Source organism: Bradysia coprophila (genome assembly GCF_014529535.1).
Source record: "Bradysia coprophila strain Holo2 chromosome X unlocalized genomic scaffold, BU_Bcop_v1 contig_12, whole genome shotgun sequence".
Taxonomy (NCBI): Eukaryota; Metazoa; Arthropoda; class Insecta; order Diptera; family Sciaridae; genus Bradysia; species Bradysia coprophila.
In genome coordinates this window covers 6475580-6493561 of record NW_023503293.1, presented here as the reverse complement: position 1 = coordinate 6493561, position 17982 = coordinate 6475580, and the positions used below count along the sequence as shown (strand labels likewise).

The window sequence follows — 17982 nt, the reverse complement described above, 5'->3', positions numbered from 1 at the left end:
ACCTATTGTTCTTTAATTATAAACTTTTTTTTCACTCTATTACTTCATTGAAATCTCTCCTTACCTGCTAATTGCTACAATACGTCTGATATCTCAAGACGGAAACAATCTTTCAAAGATAAACCAGTAGGAAATGCTGGAGTCAGAAGGAGGAGAAGATAATAAAACTATAAAAACTGTAATAAAACAGCAATCGAGTACACGATCTGATGATGTAGCCATTTCGGACAAATGATTTTTAAACAATGCTCGGCCTGAGCTCCGCTAGATAAATAAATAAAAAATTTATTTTACAACTAAAGTTTACATCCCGAAACTACCGAGCTGCCGTTATAGTGATTGTGATAGTCTTTCCGATAGTTTCATATGGTGAATTCGCAAGACACACACACATACACAAACAGTTACATTCAGATCAGAAATTTGTCCTTTGAAAACTAGAATCAATAAACTGGAAATGAAATCGAAGATCCCATTTCTATGCCAGCTCGAGTGCACTCCGATCCACTTAACAATTCGTCAATTTGAATTGCTTGCACGCGGAAATTGACTACTTTCGAACTAATACTGCCGGTCATCACTCGCTGTGTGGAAATTCGAAAGCTCTGTTATAAACCATGCGGCACTTATTCAAAATTCGATTTAATCTTACCTGTAAGCTGCACGTTAGAACCCACAATTCCTCTTTGTTTTTTCGGTTAAGCACCACCTTCATTCCACTGGCAAATTGCAGTTTCTCATCGTTCTGCGTGACCAATCTCATATTGTTTCTCGTGTATGGTTTGCTCGAATCCCAGCACGCCACCCCTATTGGATCCATCAGCCCGAAAAATAGGTTCCCATTTTTATCCATCGCTTGGGCAGCACTTTGAGAAACTCTCGATCCAAGTTTCTAAAAATAATTTCGTCCGACAATCTGCTGCCAACCATTTTCATCTTCATCGAACTTACCACAAATGATCTGGGACTATGATCGGGATTTTGGTTCCATGCTGTCTGATTGTCTAACACATTTAACGCAACGCGATTTTCAGTGATGCTAGCCAGAGAGTGAAAGAATAAATAACGATCGCTGGCGATTGACGGTGTAGAGGCGAGCGTGTGATGGAAGCCAAAGGCACGTGGAACTGGACTTTTACGCGACAATGCCATACCTAGCACACCGTCCATCAAATCGAAACTTTCGCCTCTAATTGTGAACGTTCCGTTATCGGGATTCGGATAGAAATATTTGTTTTGCGTTCTCCAAGCCACATTTCGACGATAGTCATAAACTATCACACCGAACCCGTTCACATCAGCAATGTATACCATTGTGTTTGCACAGGCTCCAAGTGGTCCGGGATCCCTGACGTCTACAACCTGAATACGGTGATTTGATTTGTTGCTCGTAAAATAGTATTCGATTTGGATTCACTGATACCAACCGGTGTTATAAACAGCGACACTCCTGGCTTGTAAACATTGTCGGGAAATTTGTATCGATGGATCAATAAATCTGTGTTCAAATCAAACACCACAATTTGTGGTGCACATAGTTGATTATCGCCGATTCTTCCCGAGTCCAATATCCAAAGTCGCCGACATTCATCGATCTGTGGAAAACAGCTATTACTGCTACTGTTGATACAAAAGCAAACTGTCGTGTGGATCACTTACGGCTACTCGAAAAACAGATGTTAAACCATCACAGTTTCTACCGTGGCTACTGTGCCAGTTATAATCAGGATAGGCCTGTATTAAAGGTCCGTTGGGGCCATACTTTGAAGTCACCGTTCCCAGAGTAATGGGTACGCCAATGGTGAATCGAGGAATGGTTACAAAAACTCTAGATGCTGCGTGGTCTTCAAAAAAATGTTTGTTGTTTCGTTACGTTCACGCTACATAAGCTAAACTGCTAATCACCTCTATAATCGATATCTACGTCAATTGGTACAGAGTTTCCCGGTATGTAGCCATTGTTCAGAATGGCATTTTCTCGAATATTTGGGGAAGGAAACTCAAATTCCAATTCCTTCCATTCGGCTAATTGCTTCAGCGAAACTAGTTGCTGCGTCGATATTTTACTCAGCATAAGTATTAGCAGCAAAACGACAGAGCTAGTCTTTGTAGGCATTTTCATATCTGAGATTGGAATAAAAATTAAAAGAAAATTTGATTTCATTTAGCAATCCATAACTGAAGCGATAGACGAAGAACGTATGAGCTGTACCACGACATTCAAATTTTTTTAAGAATTAAATTGACCTTTTGTTTATTTAATCAAAATGTGTACTTGAAAATCGTCACGTGTTTGAATTGCGTCGAATAAATACAATTGGGAGAATCCAAAGAATGAGACGAATCTTCTGAGAAGATACAAAGGTCATGAATCGAACTGAATTTAAATTAAAAATTTTTAAATTCATCTCTCATCCAATGGAAAAATGGCTAAGTGTTCGGTTGACATGTAAAATTTTCGCTTAGAAACGATTTTAAATTAAAAACATTTATTCTTAATTTGCTGTTGACTCTATAATAACATAGCATAGTATTACGCAGATTTTTATTTTCTGTTTTAAATTATTCAGCGCCCAAGAATATTGATGACCGGTTGATGTTTTCACCTTAGGTATTATTACTTATCATCGCCGTGTATGTTGTCGTATCAGACGTAAAGTTATTTTGAAATGAACTTGTTTTAACAAGAATTTATTGCTGATGGAGCGGCAATAGATGTACGGGATGTACGGTCTAGATAATATCGTCATTAGCCGTGACTTTGTAATTAATTGCTCTTTGAATTTTATTGACTAAAAATTTACGATCAACAGAAAAATAATAATTTCCTTGATGCTGTGAAACAGATGCACTACACACGAAGTGAGTAACTAACCTTTTGCAACGTCAAAAGAAATCTATAAACCGCCGTCTTATTTTGGTAAACATATTGAAGGAATAGATTTTGCGGCACTCTGTTAGATGAAGTAAAATTGACGGCAGAAACGGAACGCCAGATTTTAATTCGATCAGAGCGTTGCTTCTAGCATGAACAAAGTGAATATTCGGAGGCTGATGAAATCACCGTAGGCACCGTGTTTCTTTGTGTTTCTTGTTTCATTCTAACGTTAATTTGAAAAAATTACGTTTCCTAACTAGTGCTAAAAATTCGTCGCTTATTTCCCACGTCGTTTAAAAAAACCTTGTTCCTAACTTATGTTAAAAGGCTTTTTCAGCGAATTCGATTCTCATTCGCTAAAAAACATTTTAGCATGCGGAAAATAACTATTTCACAACGCAAACAAAAAATTAGTGGTTTTCTCCCCTCCACTGAAACTTTGAAATTTCATTTTCTCGGATGCACGGTGGGGTTGAACAAAACTTAAATAGATTCGCGACACCATCTCTGATTTTTTTTTTTCATGTTCTGGTTGAGGGACTCGAGTACTACACGAAACTGTATTCAGTTTTCGGATACCAAACTTACCATACCAGCCTCACAACAAGTATCTGTTACGACATTTAGTTTGCAGCAAAATTAGTAAAATTGAGTTGCAATGAATTCAGCAATATTCTGTCCGTATGATTGGTAGTATTAAGTTGGGAGCGAAGCGAGCGCTTTTTTTTGTTTAGCTGAAAACTTACTCAAGCGAAAAAATCCTAGTTCATGACTATAGCTCCATGAATACATTTTCTATCTTTCTAGTTAATTTCGAAATTCAAGCGGCTTCTTCATTTCAAATCCTTCCCCTTTTTAAGACACTAAGACACTTCTCCATTTGAGTCACTTTCTGATTTTCAATAAGATTTTAATATTCTTTGTTTTTTCATTTCGTTTTTTTTTATTGAAAAACCATTGGAAGTCTCATTGGGAAACCGAAGACTGGACGGGAAATGCAAGCCTCATCGGGAAACCGGTGTGAATAAAATTTTCAGATAACCGTGATTTTGGCCAAACGATTTCATCGAGCCACTATTAAATTGTATTCGACAGAAAATATTGTACCTTGAAACATCAACTATTATATCTCAAATTTTCAAATGTTTTAATTTTTAAAATTCCATATTCACGTATGTTCCCAACAATTTGTTCTACTTAAATCTAGTTGTTCCAATATTTATTTATTATTGAAAAAAAGAAGTAATTTTTGAGTCTTGCTACGCATTGAAACTCCAGGTCTGCCTTATTTTGAATACAAATTTGAAGACGAAAGGCGCAAGATGCTCAGCTTCTGATTTTGAGTAACATACAATGCCTTCGAAGTTTACATGTGCTATGCGCATTGAAACGCACGGAAACGCATGCTCCTTCAAGTGCGTTACGCGACCTCTGAACCTGTTCAAGGAAATTGTTTATTATTGGAAAAAGAAACGGAAACGACATTCTGCTGAGAGTTCTGCACACATTTTTTTTGACGTGAACTGGGCTACTGGACAGATACGGAAACTGAATACAGTTTCGTGTAGTACTCGAGTCCCTCAACCAGAACATGACAAAAAAATCAGAGGTGGTGTCGCGACTCTATTTAAGTTTTGTTCAACCCCACCGTGGATGACTTTTGGCGTAGCGACAACCCTCTAGAAATTCTAATTTTTTTTTTCCCAAATAACAATTGTAGCGTGTCGTATGACGATAATAACAGAAGGTAAGATCGTGTGGCATCGATTTTGCCCTGAAATCATCACTGATTTAAATTAAATTTACTTTTTTCCTAGCCGAACTGCATCATTCATGCTGCTTCAAATTCAGCAAGTTCCCAGTAACTCGTGTTCTAGTTAGTGGACGTCAGTGAAATTTAGATATGAATTTCCTTCCACTGTTTTTCAGCTGGTTCACTCACACTAAAAAACAGTTTTGTATGTTGAGTGGAACAGCTGAAAATCGGCAGAAGCAAATTCAAGTCTAAATTTCGCAGACTTCGTCTGTACGTGAAATGGCCTCTATTCTCATTACATTTTAATACCGAAACTCAAATATCAGATCATGACATGACTTGAAATTTGAGTCAATATTCGAGTCTAAATGTACTTATAAACACAAAATACTCTCCGTTTTAATAAGTATATTACGACCGAACAGACCGAATCAATCGGTTGCAAGTAAAGTACAGGAAAAGAGGACAATGATAAGGTCAACCAATTTTTTGTTTCGCAGAAAGTACTGACTCACGAAATTGAAACGTACCGTGAAATTACACACATCAGCCTTTATAGTGAGAACTTTAACGTATAATGTTATTAATGTACCCAACACACGAAGAACTTACTTCAAAATTTCTTTCCGAAAAATGATGTTCAATTTAACGTATTAATTGACACCCGACTGAATCAAAACACTTATTCACCGTGTTCGAAATCAAAATTAATGTTCAAAACACACAAAATTATAAACGACTAAAAAATCGAATTCTAAAAATCTATTTCTATTGGTTCCTTCCTATTCAGCTTTGTCGATTTTCGTTTATCGCCAATTAAAATAGAATATAAATGAAATGATTACCCGCGATATCCGGACACACACACAAAAAAAAAAATAATAAAAATATGCAAAAAAGAAACAACACAAATTGATAAAAATTGATTTTCACCGATTTAGTCTGCGGTTAACACCTAACTGACACAAAACATTAAGCGATGGATAAAAAAAGCATGACATTGTTTTATATTTGTCACAATTTGGCTCATCTTTGTTTCCATTTGTATTTCAAGTTAAATATCATGCTCTCTCGATTTGATTACATTTCGATATGTAAATATTGTATTGGCTTATTTGACGAAGGCGCGCGCGACAGATCATTCATATATCAGCAACATTATTAAGCAGAGTGATGTTGTGATGTAGACGGAGTTTAAAAAAAAATTGGTATATACAATCATCGGGGGAATTATTCTTGAGTAATGTTTCATTTATGCGAAATGTTTGATGGGACAGAAGGTGAAGACGATGATTACAAAAAAAAATTCTAAGAAAAATTTCATTTTATCTTCAATTGTTCAGATGCTGGGGCTTTTTTTACATGCAAAATGTTCAGAGTGACGCAACTTTTGGGGATTATAATTCAAAAAAGTTCCGAAAAAAAAATATTTTTTCAAAATTCCTAAAAATATAAGCCTTGGTTGGTATATGATATTCTTTCATAAATAGCTATTTTGCTAACTAGTTAGTAAATGGGCTTGTTTTGTGCACTAGACGTGAGTGCGCAAAACTCCATTTACTAACGTGTAAGCAACAAGATTTTATCTAATGTTAGTTGAAATATTCATAATTTTCAAACAAAACACATCAACTCAAAATCCTGCGACACATGATCGTAGTAGGATTCTGTCAATTGCGTGCGCATAAAGCATATAACTAAATATATAAACTTTATCTACTGTAAGTATAAAAAATTCATAATTTTCAGCAAAAACAGTCAATTTACACACTAAAATTTCCGTGCGCATAAGTTTATATATTTAGCTATATCCTTAATGATATAACCAGTATAGCAACTTATGCGCACGCAATTGACACAATCCTACTACGATCATGTGTAGCAGGATTTTCTGGTGATGTGTTTTGCTTGACAATTATGAATATTTCAACTTACAGTAGATAAAATCTTGTTGCTAACTAGTTAGTAAATGGGCTTATTTTGCGCACACGGTGTGTTGCCGAACTCGCTCCGCTCGCATCTAGTGAGCAAAACAAGCCCATTTACTAACTAGTTAGCAAAATAGCTATATGCTCACGGAAATTTGAGTGTGTAAAGTGACTGTCTTTGCTAACTAGATTCATGCTGAAAATTATGATTTTTTTCAACTTACAGAAGATAAATGAAATGTAGATTCCTTGAAGAAAGATAAGTAAATCATTTGGCAGGTAACTTCTCAAAAATTAAACAATAGCAGATCACTCCTCGAGAGACACAGGGTATCGTGATCTTCCTTAATCTTCGAAACACCCTATATGCTATAACGATGATAGTTTAATCATGATCCACATTAACAGATTAACATGCAATTAATCTTGCATAAATTACTATTAGAGAAGTACTACTGCGTTTTGTAATATAACGTAAACTTTCTTGAAATCTTTAATGACTAAAAATGATTGCCAATAAAATATCCGGAATGGATTACCATTAATAGTGAAAGATGATGTGCATATGATGAGCATAAGCAAAGCATAAAGAAAAATTTATTTCGTTGCACCGGCTCCAGTTGTATTTTATAGTAAGTATGAATGTATGTCGGGTCGATGTAGGTATACGTCATTCTTTTCATTTTTTTTTCTTTCAAGAAAATGCGTAAAAATCTTGATTCTTTTTGCAAATTTTATTTTATTTCTCTTCCGATCCATCGAAGTTTATTGCACTGAAACGTGTTTTTTGTAAAAAGAAATTTTTGCTGTCTTGTCGTTTGTATCTTTTCTTAATGTAAGTATATAATATGGGGTAACTGTTCTCACTGTTTTCGGCGACTCTTATATCTTTCGTGCAACCAGCTCTCTAGATGTGAATGGAATATATTGCAGTTACGTTTGAATGGTGATGATGATTGACGTCATTAAGAGTGAGTTCTGAATGACTAATAATCCTGGTCTTGCAGAAACATTTGGGACTTTAGGAATATTTGCTGATGTTGAGGCTGAACTTAAATTTCCAGAATTTACTGTTTGCATCGATATAATGTCTGTGTATACAACAACTAAATACCTAGAACTATGTGAATCCCATATCATAAACTGAAAAAGCCTCTTGAACTGTGAAAAACCTTTCCCGACTGTTGTCGACGCATGATTTCCGAATCACTTCAAAATAATCTCATATAAACCTAAAGTGATTTACCCCTCGATGATTTCGCAATAGAAATAAAAAAGTGTTGTGCATCATCTGCATACTAAAACAATCCGATTAAATTAAAATGTTTTACTGGGTTAAATCAAAAGACAAACAGTAAACATATAGCACAAATAGGTACCTATGTCTTCATCAGTCACTTTAAAATATTAGCGCGCAGACTGTACAACTATAGAAAGAGAGCAATAAAGATAAAGCATCACAGATAACCTATTTATGAATGAATCTAAATTTAAGAAAATGTTTGCACAAATCAATTCCATGGTCGTTTGAGAGAGACGTTTTGATTGTTGCTTTGGATTTTACTCGTTCTTTCCCTAAAACGGTTAGGTCTGTTTACCGATTTACACCGACTCTACTCGGCGCCTAAAAAGAGGCATAAAACCATTTTTTTGAAGGTCCACTGACTGTAGTATCATTGGCATGTTACATTGCGATCGGGACACAAAAATCATTAGGAGAAATCGATCTTATACAACTTTTATCACTTTTAAGTTTGTTTATTTGTCTGCGAATGCGATATACAATCTTAGTAATATTGATTCCTCAGTAATAAGAGGGCACTATTAAAAGTCTCTCAATAAATTTCCAATGAAAAATATTGTCAGCACGAAGAGAGGAACCATCTTAGAATTAGTGGAGATCGCATTTCCATGACTGTCTTCACCTTCGCGAGAATAATCAGCCTGATTCACATACTCAATAAACGTTGACATAATGTCGATGCCAACTTCGATCAGAGGTGGCACAGGTGATACATTCGTCAACAATGACACAACCATCTCTTCCTCTGGAACAATCACAAGATAAGCTATTGCACCAGATGACCCTCCGCTATGGCCAACAGCATATGAAAATGGAACCGTTTCACATTCTGAGCAATCTGTTGATTTTCGTTCAAGTAGCTGCCATCCCATTCCATAAAAAGTGTTAAATATATCAGTCGCTCCAATGGGTACAACTTTATCCCAAAGTTTGTCGACAGTAGCCTTTGTCAGAAATCCATTATTCGTTTTATTGCTGTCGATCATCACATTCCCAAACTTAAGCAAATCGTGAACGTTTGATAACAAACCACCTCCTGGCCATCTGCAACTCTCATCAACGAATGGTGCGATTTCTAATTGGTTCTCCTCATTCAGCTGATAGTTACTGATGCGGTTCAGTAAAATTTCGGACACCTCATCAAAGAACGTTTCTCGCATGCCCAGCTGATTTTTCAGTATACTGAGCATGGCCGATTCAAAAGTTTCGTTTTCAGTCAGAACGGATTGCAGGACCGCGCCTACAGTCACGTAGCCAAAACTGCTGTAATGGTACTCTGTGCCAGGTTCGGCAATCAATGGATCGTCCTTGAAGTAATTTAAACTTTCGTATATGGAGTCACAACCAACTTTTTGATAAAATTCTGTATCGCTCAGGTAGTGTCTAATACCTCCCATATGCGACACTAATTGTCTCAGCGTGATATTCACTTCATTTCCGTTAAATGTTTTTCGAGGGAACTTATCACCGAGATAATCATATATCGTTCTGTCCAAATCCAATCTATTCTCTTCCAACAATTTTCCCAGCAAGAGCATTGAAACTGGCTTCGTTATGCTACCGATACGATGCAATGATCTACTTGTACATGGAGTGCCAGATTCTAGATTAGCAAATCCGAACCCATCCGCCCATATCTCTTCGCCACGATATGAAACGCCAACAGAAACACCTGGAACTTTGGACTGAATGCGAAGTAGTTCTATTTGTTTCGTTGCCTGTGATATTGCACTCTTAATTCGATTTGATAAATCATTTCCGATTAATGCATCGGAACACATCAAACTGTTCAACAGGACTAAAATCACAAATGATTTCGGTACAATCATTTTCAGTAAAAAAATTCTCACTACCGCGTGAACGGAAATATATCTTCGATTGACCATTATTTATGAGATAAGAGTGTTCAGCGTATCTTGCAACGAAAACAGATAATTCAATAAAAAATGTGATTTAGTTCTAATCAAAATGATTCATCATGACGTGCCGGTAGAAGGGCGTCGTGAGTCGTGACGCAAGTCCTTTAGAACCTTAAAAATGAGCTTAACCTGCCACATACGGCTATTCACCTGTTATCGATAACGACGACAAAAATAATGTCAAGCTCTGGGACCAACGTTACAATAGTTCCACTTTTTTTAGTTTCACTTGTTTCGTGGAACTATAAAAAGTGAAACTATCTTCACCCTGCATATATGCAGCGTTACAATAGTTTCACTTTCTAGATTTCAGATTCGTAGATGTCTAGACTTTCCAGCCTAAAAAAGTGGAACTATTGTAACACTGCATATATGCAGGGTGAAGATAGTTTCACTTTTTATAGTTCCACTTTTTTTAGGCAACTGTCAAAAGTGAAACTATCTTCACTTTGCATATATGTAGTGTTACAATAGTTCCACTTTTTTAGTTCCACTTTTTTCTTGAACGTGAAACTGTCTTCACCCTGCATATATGCAAGGTTACAATAGTTCGACTTTTCTAATTTCCTTTAAAGGTTTACTTAGAATGAATATGATTTGGAACCGTTAACACAGTTTTCGTCACGAATGTTGTCATACTCGACGGTTCACGTTTGGGTTTGTGAAACAAAGTGGCACGTTACGGTCTTGCTGTAAGGTAGTTGTTAAAAATGGTCGATGTAATTTTGTTGTATTAATCTAAGTCAGCATGTAAAATGCAAATGCTAAGTCAAGTTCCTCTAGAAACTTACCATTTTCAGTGTGAAGAATTGATAGATAGGAGACACACGTAGTCTTAAATCGTTTCCTATCATCAATTAAGTCTGTTATTAACGGATCCAGCTTTAAACTAGACATTTTTAAAGCTCTTGCTGTGTTGTAATAAGTTCAAAATAAACGTATTTTATAATAAAATCGAGTCGAACTTATTGCTATAAAAAGTGATAAAAAAACTAGTCTAGAGATCCCGGATCGTTTTCAACATTTCGAGCCGAAGGTGAAACACGACAAAACAAAAAAGATTCCCATGAAGCGTTTTTGCGTGTTGTGCGAAAATTATACATGCCGCTCGTACTTTACTCTTTCAAAAGAAAAATTTTAAGGAGCGAATGAAGAAACTATTCTTGCCGAGGCACGAACTTGGGACCCCCTGACTACAAGTCGAAAATCGATCCAATCATTGGACAACATTTATTGATAAAGTGATGTAAAATTTAAACTTATATGTACCATAGCGTGAGCTAAGTCCCACGGCCGTACAGTGTAAATGGCGTTAATCATCTTCTTTTTATTAGTTTATTGATAGGCGATATAAAAAGACTGATAAAGCAGCCAGTAAAAAAACGATCTTTTCAAAAAAATAAATATTACTATAGATAAAAGTCATCTACTCTAATTGTTCCTAATGTCCCCAGCATGTATGCAGCGTTGCCTCTTTGAATTGCATTTTTTTTTTCAATTAAATAGTCGGTCAAACGCGGTTCCCCTGAAGCAGCCTTCATAATTGTTCCTAATTTCTTAATGGAATTCATCGTTTCTGGCCCCAAACTTTCAAAAGCTAATGATCGACCGCTGTTTCTTACTAGATTCATTGACATATGAAGGCGCTAATGTATTTCCTACTGTTACATCCCATATAAGAGACTTTCCGTGACTCCATGGAATCAACGTCATTCCATCCGGCCTTTTACTATCATCTCTAGAAATACCTGGTGGCTGTAAAATGTTTGGAAATCCTGCTGAAGAGAATGCATGAGAAAAATATTGTTACCGCCGTCATGCTGAGCTGTTATCTTCAGGGACTATTTTGGGGAAAATTATTGGAAAAATAAGGAAAATAGAGAAAATAGGGAAAATCGGGAAAATTAAGGAAAACAGGGAAAAAAATAGGGAAAATTGGGAAAAGATTGATGAAAATTTTCCCTGTTTTCCTTATTTTTCCTATTTTCCCAATTTTCTTTAATTTTCAAAATTTTCTTTTTTTTCCAAATTAGTTTCTGACCTTAAGTCGAACAGTGTATCAAATAAACAATTCAATGAAAAAAAACTACTTTGTGAGACATTGGGCGTAGGGTAATCTGGCACGTCATACAAATTGATGGTGTGCCCATACTATGATCGTGTGTGACAGATTCCCCGATGCCGGTTAATTGTTCTATCAATTTTTATGATTTTAACGAAAAGTAACGTTGATTTTATTTAATGTGTTGTCATGGTCACATTCTCTGTTGTCTTTTATTTGAATTCGACTATAGATTTTCATCACGAAAATAGTTTAACTCATCACCATTTGTTTAAGACTGAACGACGAAACGCTGCACCGTTTGTGCGTTCTTTCACTTAAAAAATAAAGAAGTTATCACATTTTCGTTTTCAACAGATTCTACATAAATTCTAGATCCACAAATTTGACAGTCTTTATATTGAATGGGTTTTGTCCCAGTAAACTGGTCATTATGCGTGTGCGACAAATATTTCAACTAGGAATAAATTCAAAAATTGCATACAATATAACAGCTGTCAAAATCTGTGGGCTTAGAAATATCAGATCCTACATGAAACAAAAATGTGAAAATACCTTTTCAAAAAGAATAAAAACGTTTTAAAATGTCATTACCATCATTATAAGTCAAAACTCTTGAAGCGACAATAAATTAATGAATTTTGCTAGTAATTTTTGTAGAAGTGTTTTTGTTACTCAAATCATAATTTCTTGTCAATACCGAAAATCCCGGTATCAATCCCGGGATTCAGATTTAAAATCCCGAATCCCGGTATAGCAAAAACCGTCCGGGATTGCATTCCCTACAGCTATGTCTCACAAAATATTTTTTTAATGTAAAATTCACTGTTCCGAATTTAAAAAATGCTTGTTTGATACACTATTCTATTTTAGGTGAGAAGGCAATATTTGGAAAAAAAAATTAAGGAAAATAGGGAAAATTGAGGAAAACAGGAAAAATTAGGAAAATTAAGAAAAATAGGAAAAATTCGGGGGGTGACTCACTTCTAGATTAAATGGATTAAATGGAATAAATGGTATTAAATGGATTTAATGGATTAAATGGATTAAATGGATTAAATGGATTAAATGGATTAAATGGAATAAAAATTGGATTAAATGGATTAAATAGGAAAAAAGTTCATTTTACCAAATACTGTAAAAGTCTTAAAAATGGTTGATTTTGATCGAACCACGTACTACAACTCATACTACAATGTTAAAAAGCGAAAAAATCCACTTTTAGGAGTTTTTAGTGTAAAGTCGATTAAATGGATTAAATGGATTAAATAAATTTAATACCATTTTTAACAAAAAAATTTTTCCTATACCTCACGAGTACTTAAACGACCTGGGGATCGTGCAAATCTAATTTTCGTAATTAGTTTACAAATTTTTCAGGTGGGTAGCCCAATTATTACGGTAAAACTAAAAATTTTTTTTTGGATTAAATGGAAGTGCGTCACCCTCTCGGAAAAATTGGGAAAAATATAAAAATAGGGAAAATTTTCCTTAAAATAGTCCCTGGTTATCTTGCATCATAGACCGTGTAATCCATCCTTTTTAACGACCTTACCACGTGTGTTCCTCACATAAATCAGAACCCAAACGAAGATCAACAGCGATTCTTGCAAAGTTATTATCCCATAGTAAGCCTAACTGACTCGATGGAACTACTTGCAGCCACTTTGAAGATTCTACAGTTGATGACGCAGTCTTGCACGAGCAACAGGTTCACTGGAATCAAACATCTCATCGAACTTACTCTTAATCCTCGGTAGATCCTAATTCTTTTGCTTCATTTTCTTTTCATCACTCGCTGAAACAAAGTCTCGAGGTATTTCCTCATTATTCCCTTCAGATTAAGCAGATATTCGACAATAGCTACAACTTCCATAATTTTTCTATGATTTTCGAAAATATAAAGGTATGTGCGAAAAGGCAAACCTTAAAGGGTAATTAGAAAAGTGGAACTATTGTAACCTTGCATATATGCAGGGTGAAGACAGTTTCACGTTCAAGAAAAAAGTGGAACTAAAAAAGTGGAACTATTGTAACACTACATATATGCAACGTGAAGATAGTTTTACTTTTGACAGTTGCCTAAAAAAGTGGAACTATAAAAATTGAAACTATCTTCACCCTGCATATATGCAGTGTTACAATAGTTCCACTTTTTTAGGCTGGAAAGTCTAGATATCTGGGAATCTGAAATCTAGAAAGTGAAACTATTGTAACGCTGCATATATGCAGGGTGAAGATAGTTTCACTTTTTATAGTTCCACGAAAAAAGTGAAACTAAAAAAAGTGGAACTATTGTAACGTTGGTAGCTCTGGGTAATATGGTCCTTTATATGGTAAAATGCATGTTAAAAAATGAAGTACAAGATTTGAAATCAACTGATTAAAAATACTTTGATCAACGGAAGTAATAGACCCGATAATAATACTGTTCATATGCTTGCCGTCTGTAACAGGTTAAAAGAACAAAAAGGTCCAACGATGCACTCATTTTCCGACATTCAACAATTTTCAAATTCACCTTCTGTGGACGTATCAGCAATTGAAAAAAAACAACCAACTGCAGTTACAGAATGAACTCCAAAACTCTTTGCATATTGTCGGCCTACCACTGCGAAACGATAATGCGAAATCGTTGCTAAGTTTGTTTCAGATTTTGTGTAATCATCTTTCGGTGCCCCTGCATACGGAAGATATTGAAAGCATTGAATCCGATGGTTAAGCTTTGACAGTAACATTTCACAAACAACAAGATGGATCAGGTGAAATGCACCTGTGACCGGAGAAAAAAAATCTGAAATCTGATCAGGTTCGACAACTTTTGTCAGGCGAAATCTCAGCACCGGTGAAGATTCATCATAAACTGACAGAATTTTATAGACAATTACAATGACATAATAGTTGTCTGCTGTTGCGCAAAGTTATGTTAGAAAGAAACAGATTTACTGCCGTAGAATTAATGGCAAAGGACTTGGATTAATGTTTAATCGGGACAGTGAATTTGTGCATGTTCAATCACAATGCGAACTTCATGAGACCATTTCTCGATACAAATTGATGAAGAGAAAATCCAAATATTCTTAACTCAATTGAATGGGGCTGTTCATTTTGATGATTGAAACTCGTCTGTAGATCTGCCATAATTCGCATGTCGGACTTAGTGCAAAATTTAAACAAAAGAATTCTTTTGTTTAAATTTTGCACTAAGTCCGACATGCGAATTACGGCAGAGATGACTACACAATCGAAATTATTTTGATGCTTACTAATTTTGAATAATTCGTTTTTGACCGTTTTCAGTTGGAAGAAGATTTAATTTGGAAAGAAAATGAATTAATTCTTCGCAAAGTTTCAAATTTTAAACTTTTTTATTCAAATAGGCGAAAAAAAGACTGCTCACAATGGCGCAGTCCGTAAAAAAACGATCTTTTCAAAAACCAAATTTTACAACAAATAAAAATCATCTACTCTATCCATTTCTAAAGTCCCCAGAACACACGCAGCGTTGCCTCTTTGGATCGCAATTGAAATTTTCTGCAATAAATAGTCCAGCGAACGCGGTTCCCCTGAAGTAGCCTTCATAATTTTTCCTAGTTTCGCAAAGAATTTGTGTTTCAATGTAAATCTCTTCACAACGACGGTAAAAGTTGAGACTTGTAAACTGCAGAGCGCTTGTAATCCAAGACACGAAAAATCTACACAAATTCTAAATTGGAGTGTCTCAAACATTTATCAATCGAAATTTCTTTAACATAAAACTGAACCGAATTTTCTATAATTTATCAAGTTACTGTCACTTTTTGAGATTGAGATCCCTAATGTTACCGCACTTTTAAACCATTTACCCAAATGTTATCCAAAGTTGTGAAGTCAATAATTCTATAACCTGAGTTCTACTGGAACAATTTTCTTTAATTCTAATGGGTAGTTCATGGGGATCGATTCCCAAAATGTAGTTGATACACCATACCACAAATAGAGTCAAGCCAGGGCATAATTTAGAGAATTTAATGTCTGAATGAATCCTGGGTCTGGGAATTTTGTCAGCAATTTTTTGAATTTTCAGAATTAAAATTCTCTAAAATAAGCTCTGCATTTTACCAGAACTCGGTAAAACCTCCGACACAACCCCATTTTATTTTAGCTGGCTTTGGGTCATCCGGTGTAACATTTTAAATTCAGATTGGGTCAAAGATTTAAATCGAACTGTGTTCTGGGTGTCTTTTTTTTTTTTTTTTTTTTTTATTCGGAATAATCATCGACAGCATGTTTGCTAACTGATGATGAACGATTACAACGATTATCAATCAAACTCTTAAAAATTATAAACAACAAATGAAGCCTGACGAAACTTAGAACGAAAACCAACTATCACTACAAAAAACTTGAATAAGAAAAATAACTATCGCGTCTTAGCAATACTGAAACCAATCTTCATCCAACTACCCGGCTACGGTATCAGAAAACATATGAGCCAACAGCGAATTTCAGTTCACAATCAATTGACAGAGACTTGATCAAACGGCGATACGTGGCCCTATTGGCTCGCGGGTCAACCAAACGACTAAAATTGTTAAAAATCCTGGACAAATTGCAAACCGGCTCGAAAAAGCCGTAAAAGGTGCGATGAGTCGGAACGTGCAAACACTCATGAAAACGGAGGGACCTGGAAGGTCGGTTAACGACGAACTTTAAAGCGAGGTCGGGAGCATCAATACGACAGCTGAGAAGATCATGCACGAAAAATGCACACAGATTTAGCCTTCGCCTCGACAGAGTCTCGATCCCGAGAGTTTCACACCTAGACACATAGGAGGGAAGCCTGTAATTAGCGTCTCTCCTAACAGTCCTACAGAGGGCATAAATGACAAAGTTCTTTTGTATCGACTCGACCTTGGCTACTCTGTCGGTTTGCCAGGGATACCATACAACCGAGGCATACTCAAGATGCGAGCGAACGAGTGCACAGTAGACACTAACAAGCGCTCTCAAGTTGGTGAAGCCGTAACACATTCGTTTCATGAATCCAAGCATCGAATACGCTTTCGATACAACATATTCAAAGTGAAAATTAAAATTGAGCGCACAGTCAAGAAAGACTCCAAGATCGCGAATAAGCGTCACACGTTCCAAAATGGAAGCGTCGATATAGTAGTTGAACAACACTGGATCTCTGGATCGGTGGAAGGAAATCACCTTACACTTATCAACATTTAGCGGAAGGCGGTTACGGCAACACCAGCGAGAGAGTGCATCAAGGTCACGTTGAAGCAACACACAATCGAGTATAGAGCTCACACGAAGAAATATCTTCAAGTCATCAGCAAACAACAGAAACTTACCACAATATAGAAGGAATGCAGCAGTGGCGTGAGGTACACGGTTTTGTAAGAACAGTGTAAGTATTCGGTTGAAAACTTTACTGAACATATTTCAGTGTGGACAAATTTTAAAACCAATAAGTACTCAATACTACATGTGATTACCTTTCTAATGACACCCCAAATGACCAGCTCATGTAACTGGAGAAATTTTTGTAAGAAAAATGCAAGTTTTCGGTTTTTCACCGGCCACACAAGCTTCGAAGAATTTTTTTGAAAGTGGTTTTGGCTTCTAGGGTCGAAGTCCTTTCTAAGTACATATAAAAAATGACACTAGAAAATGCGTTCGATTTTGGTAGTCTGTTTTTCAAAAGAATCCCTCAGATCGTAAAAGACACCTTTGCGTACCTTTTGTAAAAGTATAAATTCCATAATCGAATATAACAACTTAAAGTTACTTCTCATAAAAGGATAAACACATAACTTACATGGATACGCTTTTCGTAAAAGAATAAACTTCATGATCGAACCAAATCATAATTTTCGGTTAATTTGTTAAATCACCACGAAAAATTCACAATCTGTCTATAGAAACACTAAGAAAAAACGTCAGAAAGACAAATTTTCCATTCTTTATGTTTCTGGGCGTTTCTTCACACTTTGGCGATTTTTTCGACGATTTTTTATTTTATTTTTTAGCGATTTGACTTTGGCCACAACCATATCTAGCAAACAAACTTTATACACATGAGAGAGGGTATTGCTTCATACACATGAGAGAGGCTTTTGCTTTGGCGATTCTTCACGCGAATGTT

The 17982-nt window shown here is 35.8% G+C and overlaps 1 protein-coding gene across 4 annotated transcripts; it reads right to left on the bottom strand.

Moving 5' to 3' along the window:
• Window positions 1–265: 265 nt before the first annotated feature.
• Window positions 266–5781, bottom strand: LOC119067345 (major royal jelly protein 1-like). Of its 4 annotated transcripts, none has more exons than XM_037170257.1 (7): window positions 5165–5781; window positions 1906–2124; window positions 1660–1844; window positions 1428–1595; window positions 952–1362; window positions 653–892; window positions 266–584 (listed from the first exon to the last, which is right to left on the bottom strand). In XM_037170257.1, exons 2-7 carry the CDS (start codon window positions 2120–2122, stop codon window positions 444–446), a joined length of 1362 nt encoding a protein of 453 aa, XP_037026152.1. In that variant the 5' UTR covers window positions 2123–2124; window positions 5165–5781; the 3' UTR covers window positions 266–443. The 4 variants fall into 4 exon arrangements, with proteins under 4 accessions (XP_037026152.1, XP_037026149.1, XP_037026151.1 ...); XM_037170254.1 differs by having other exon boundaries at window positions 5480–5781; XM_037170256.1 differs by having other exon boundaries at window positions 5247–5403.
• Window positions 5782–17982: the final 12201 nt, after the last annotated feature.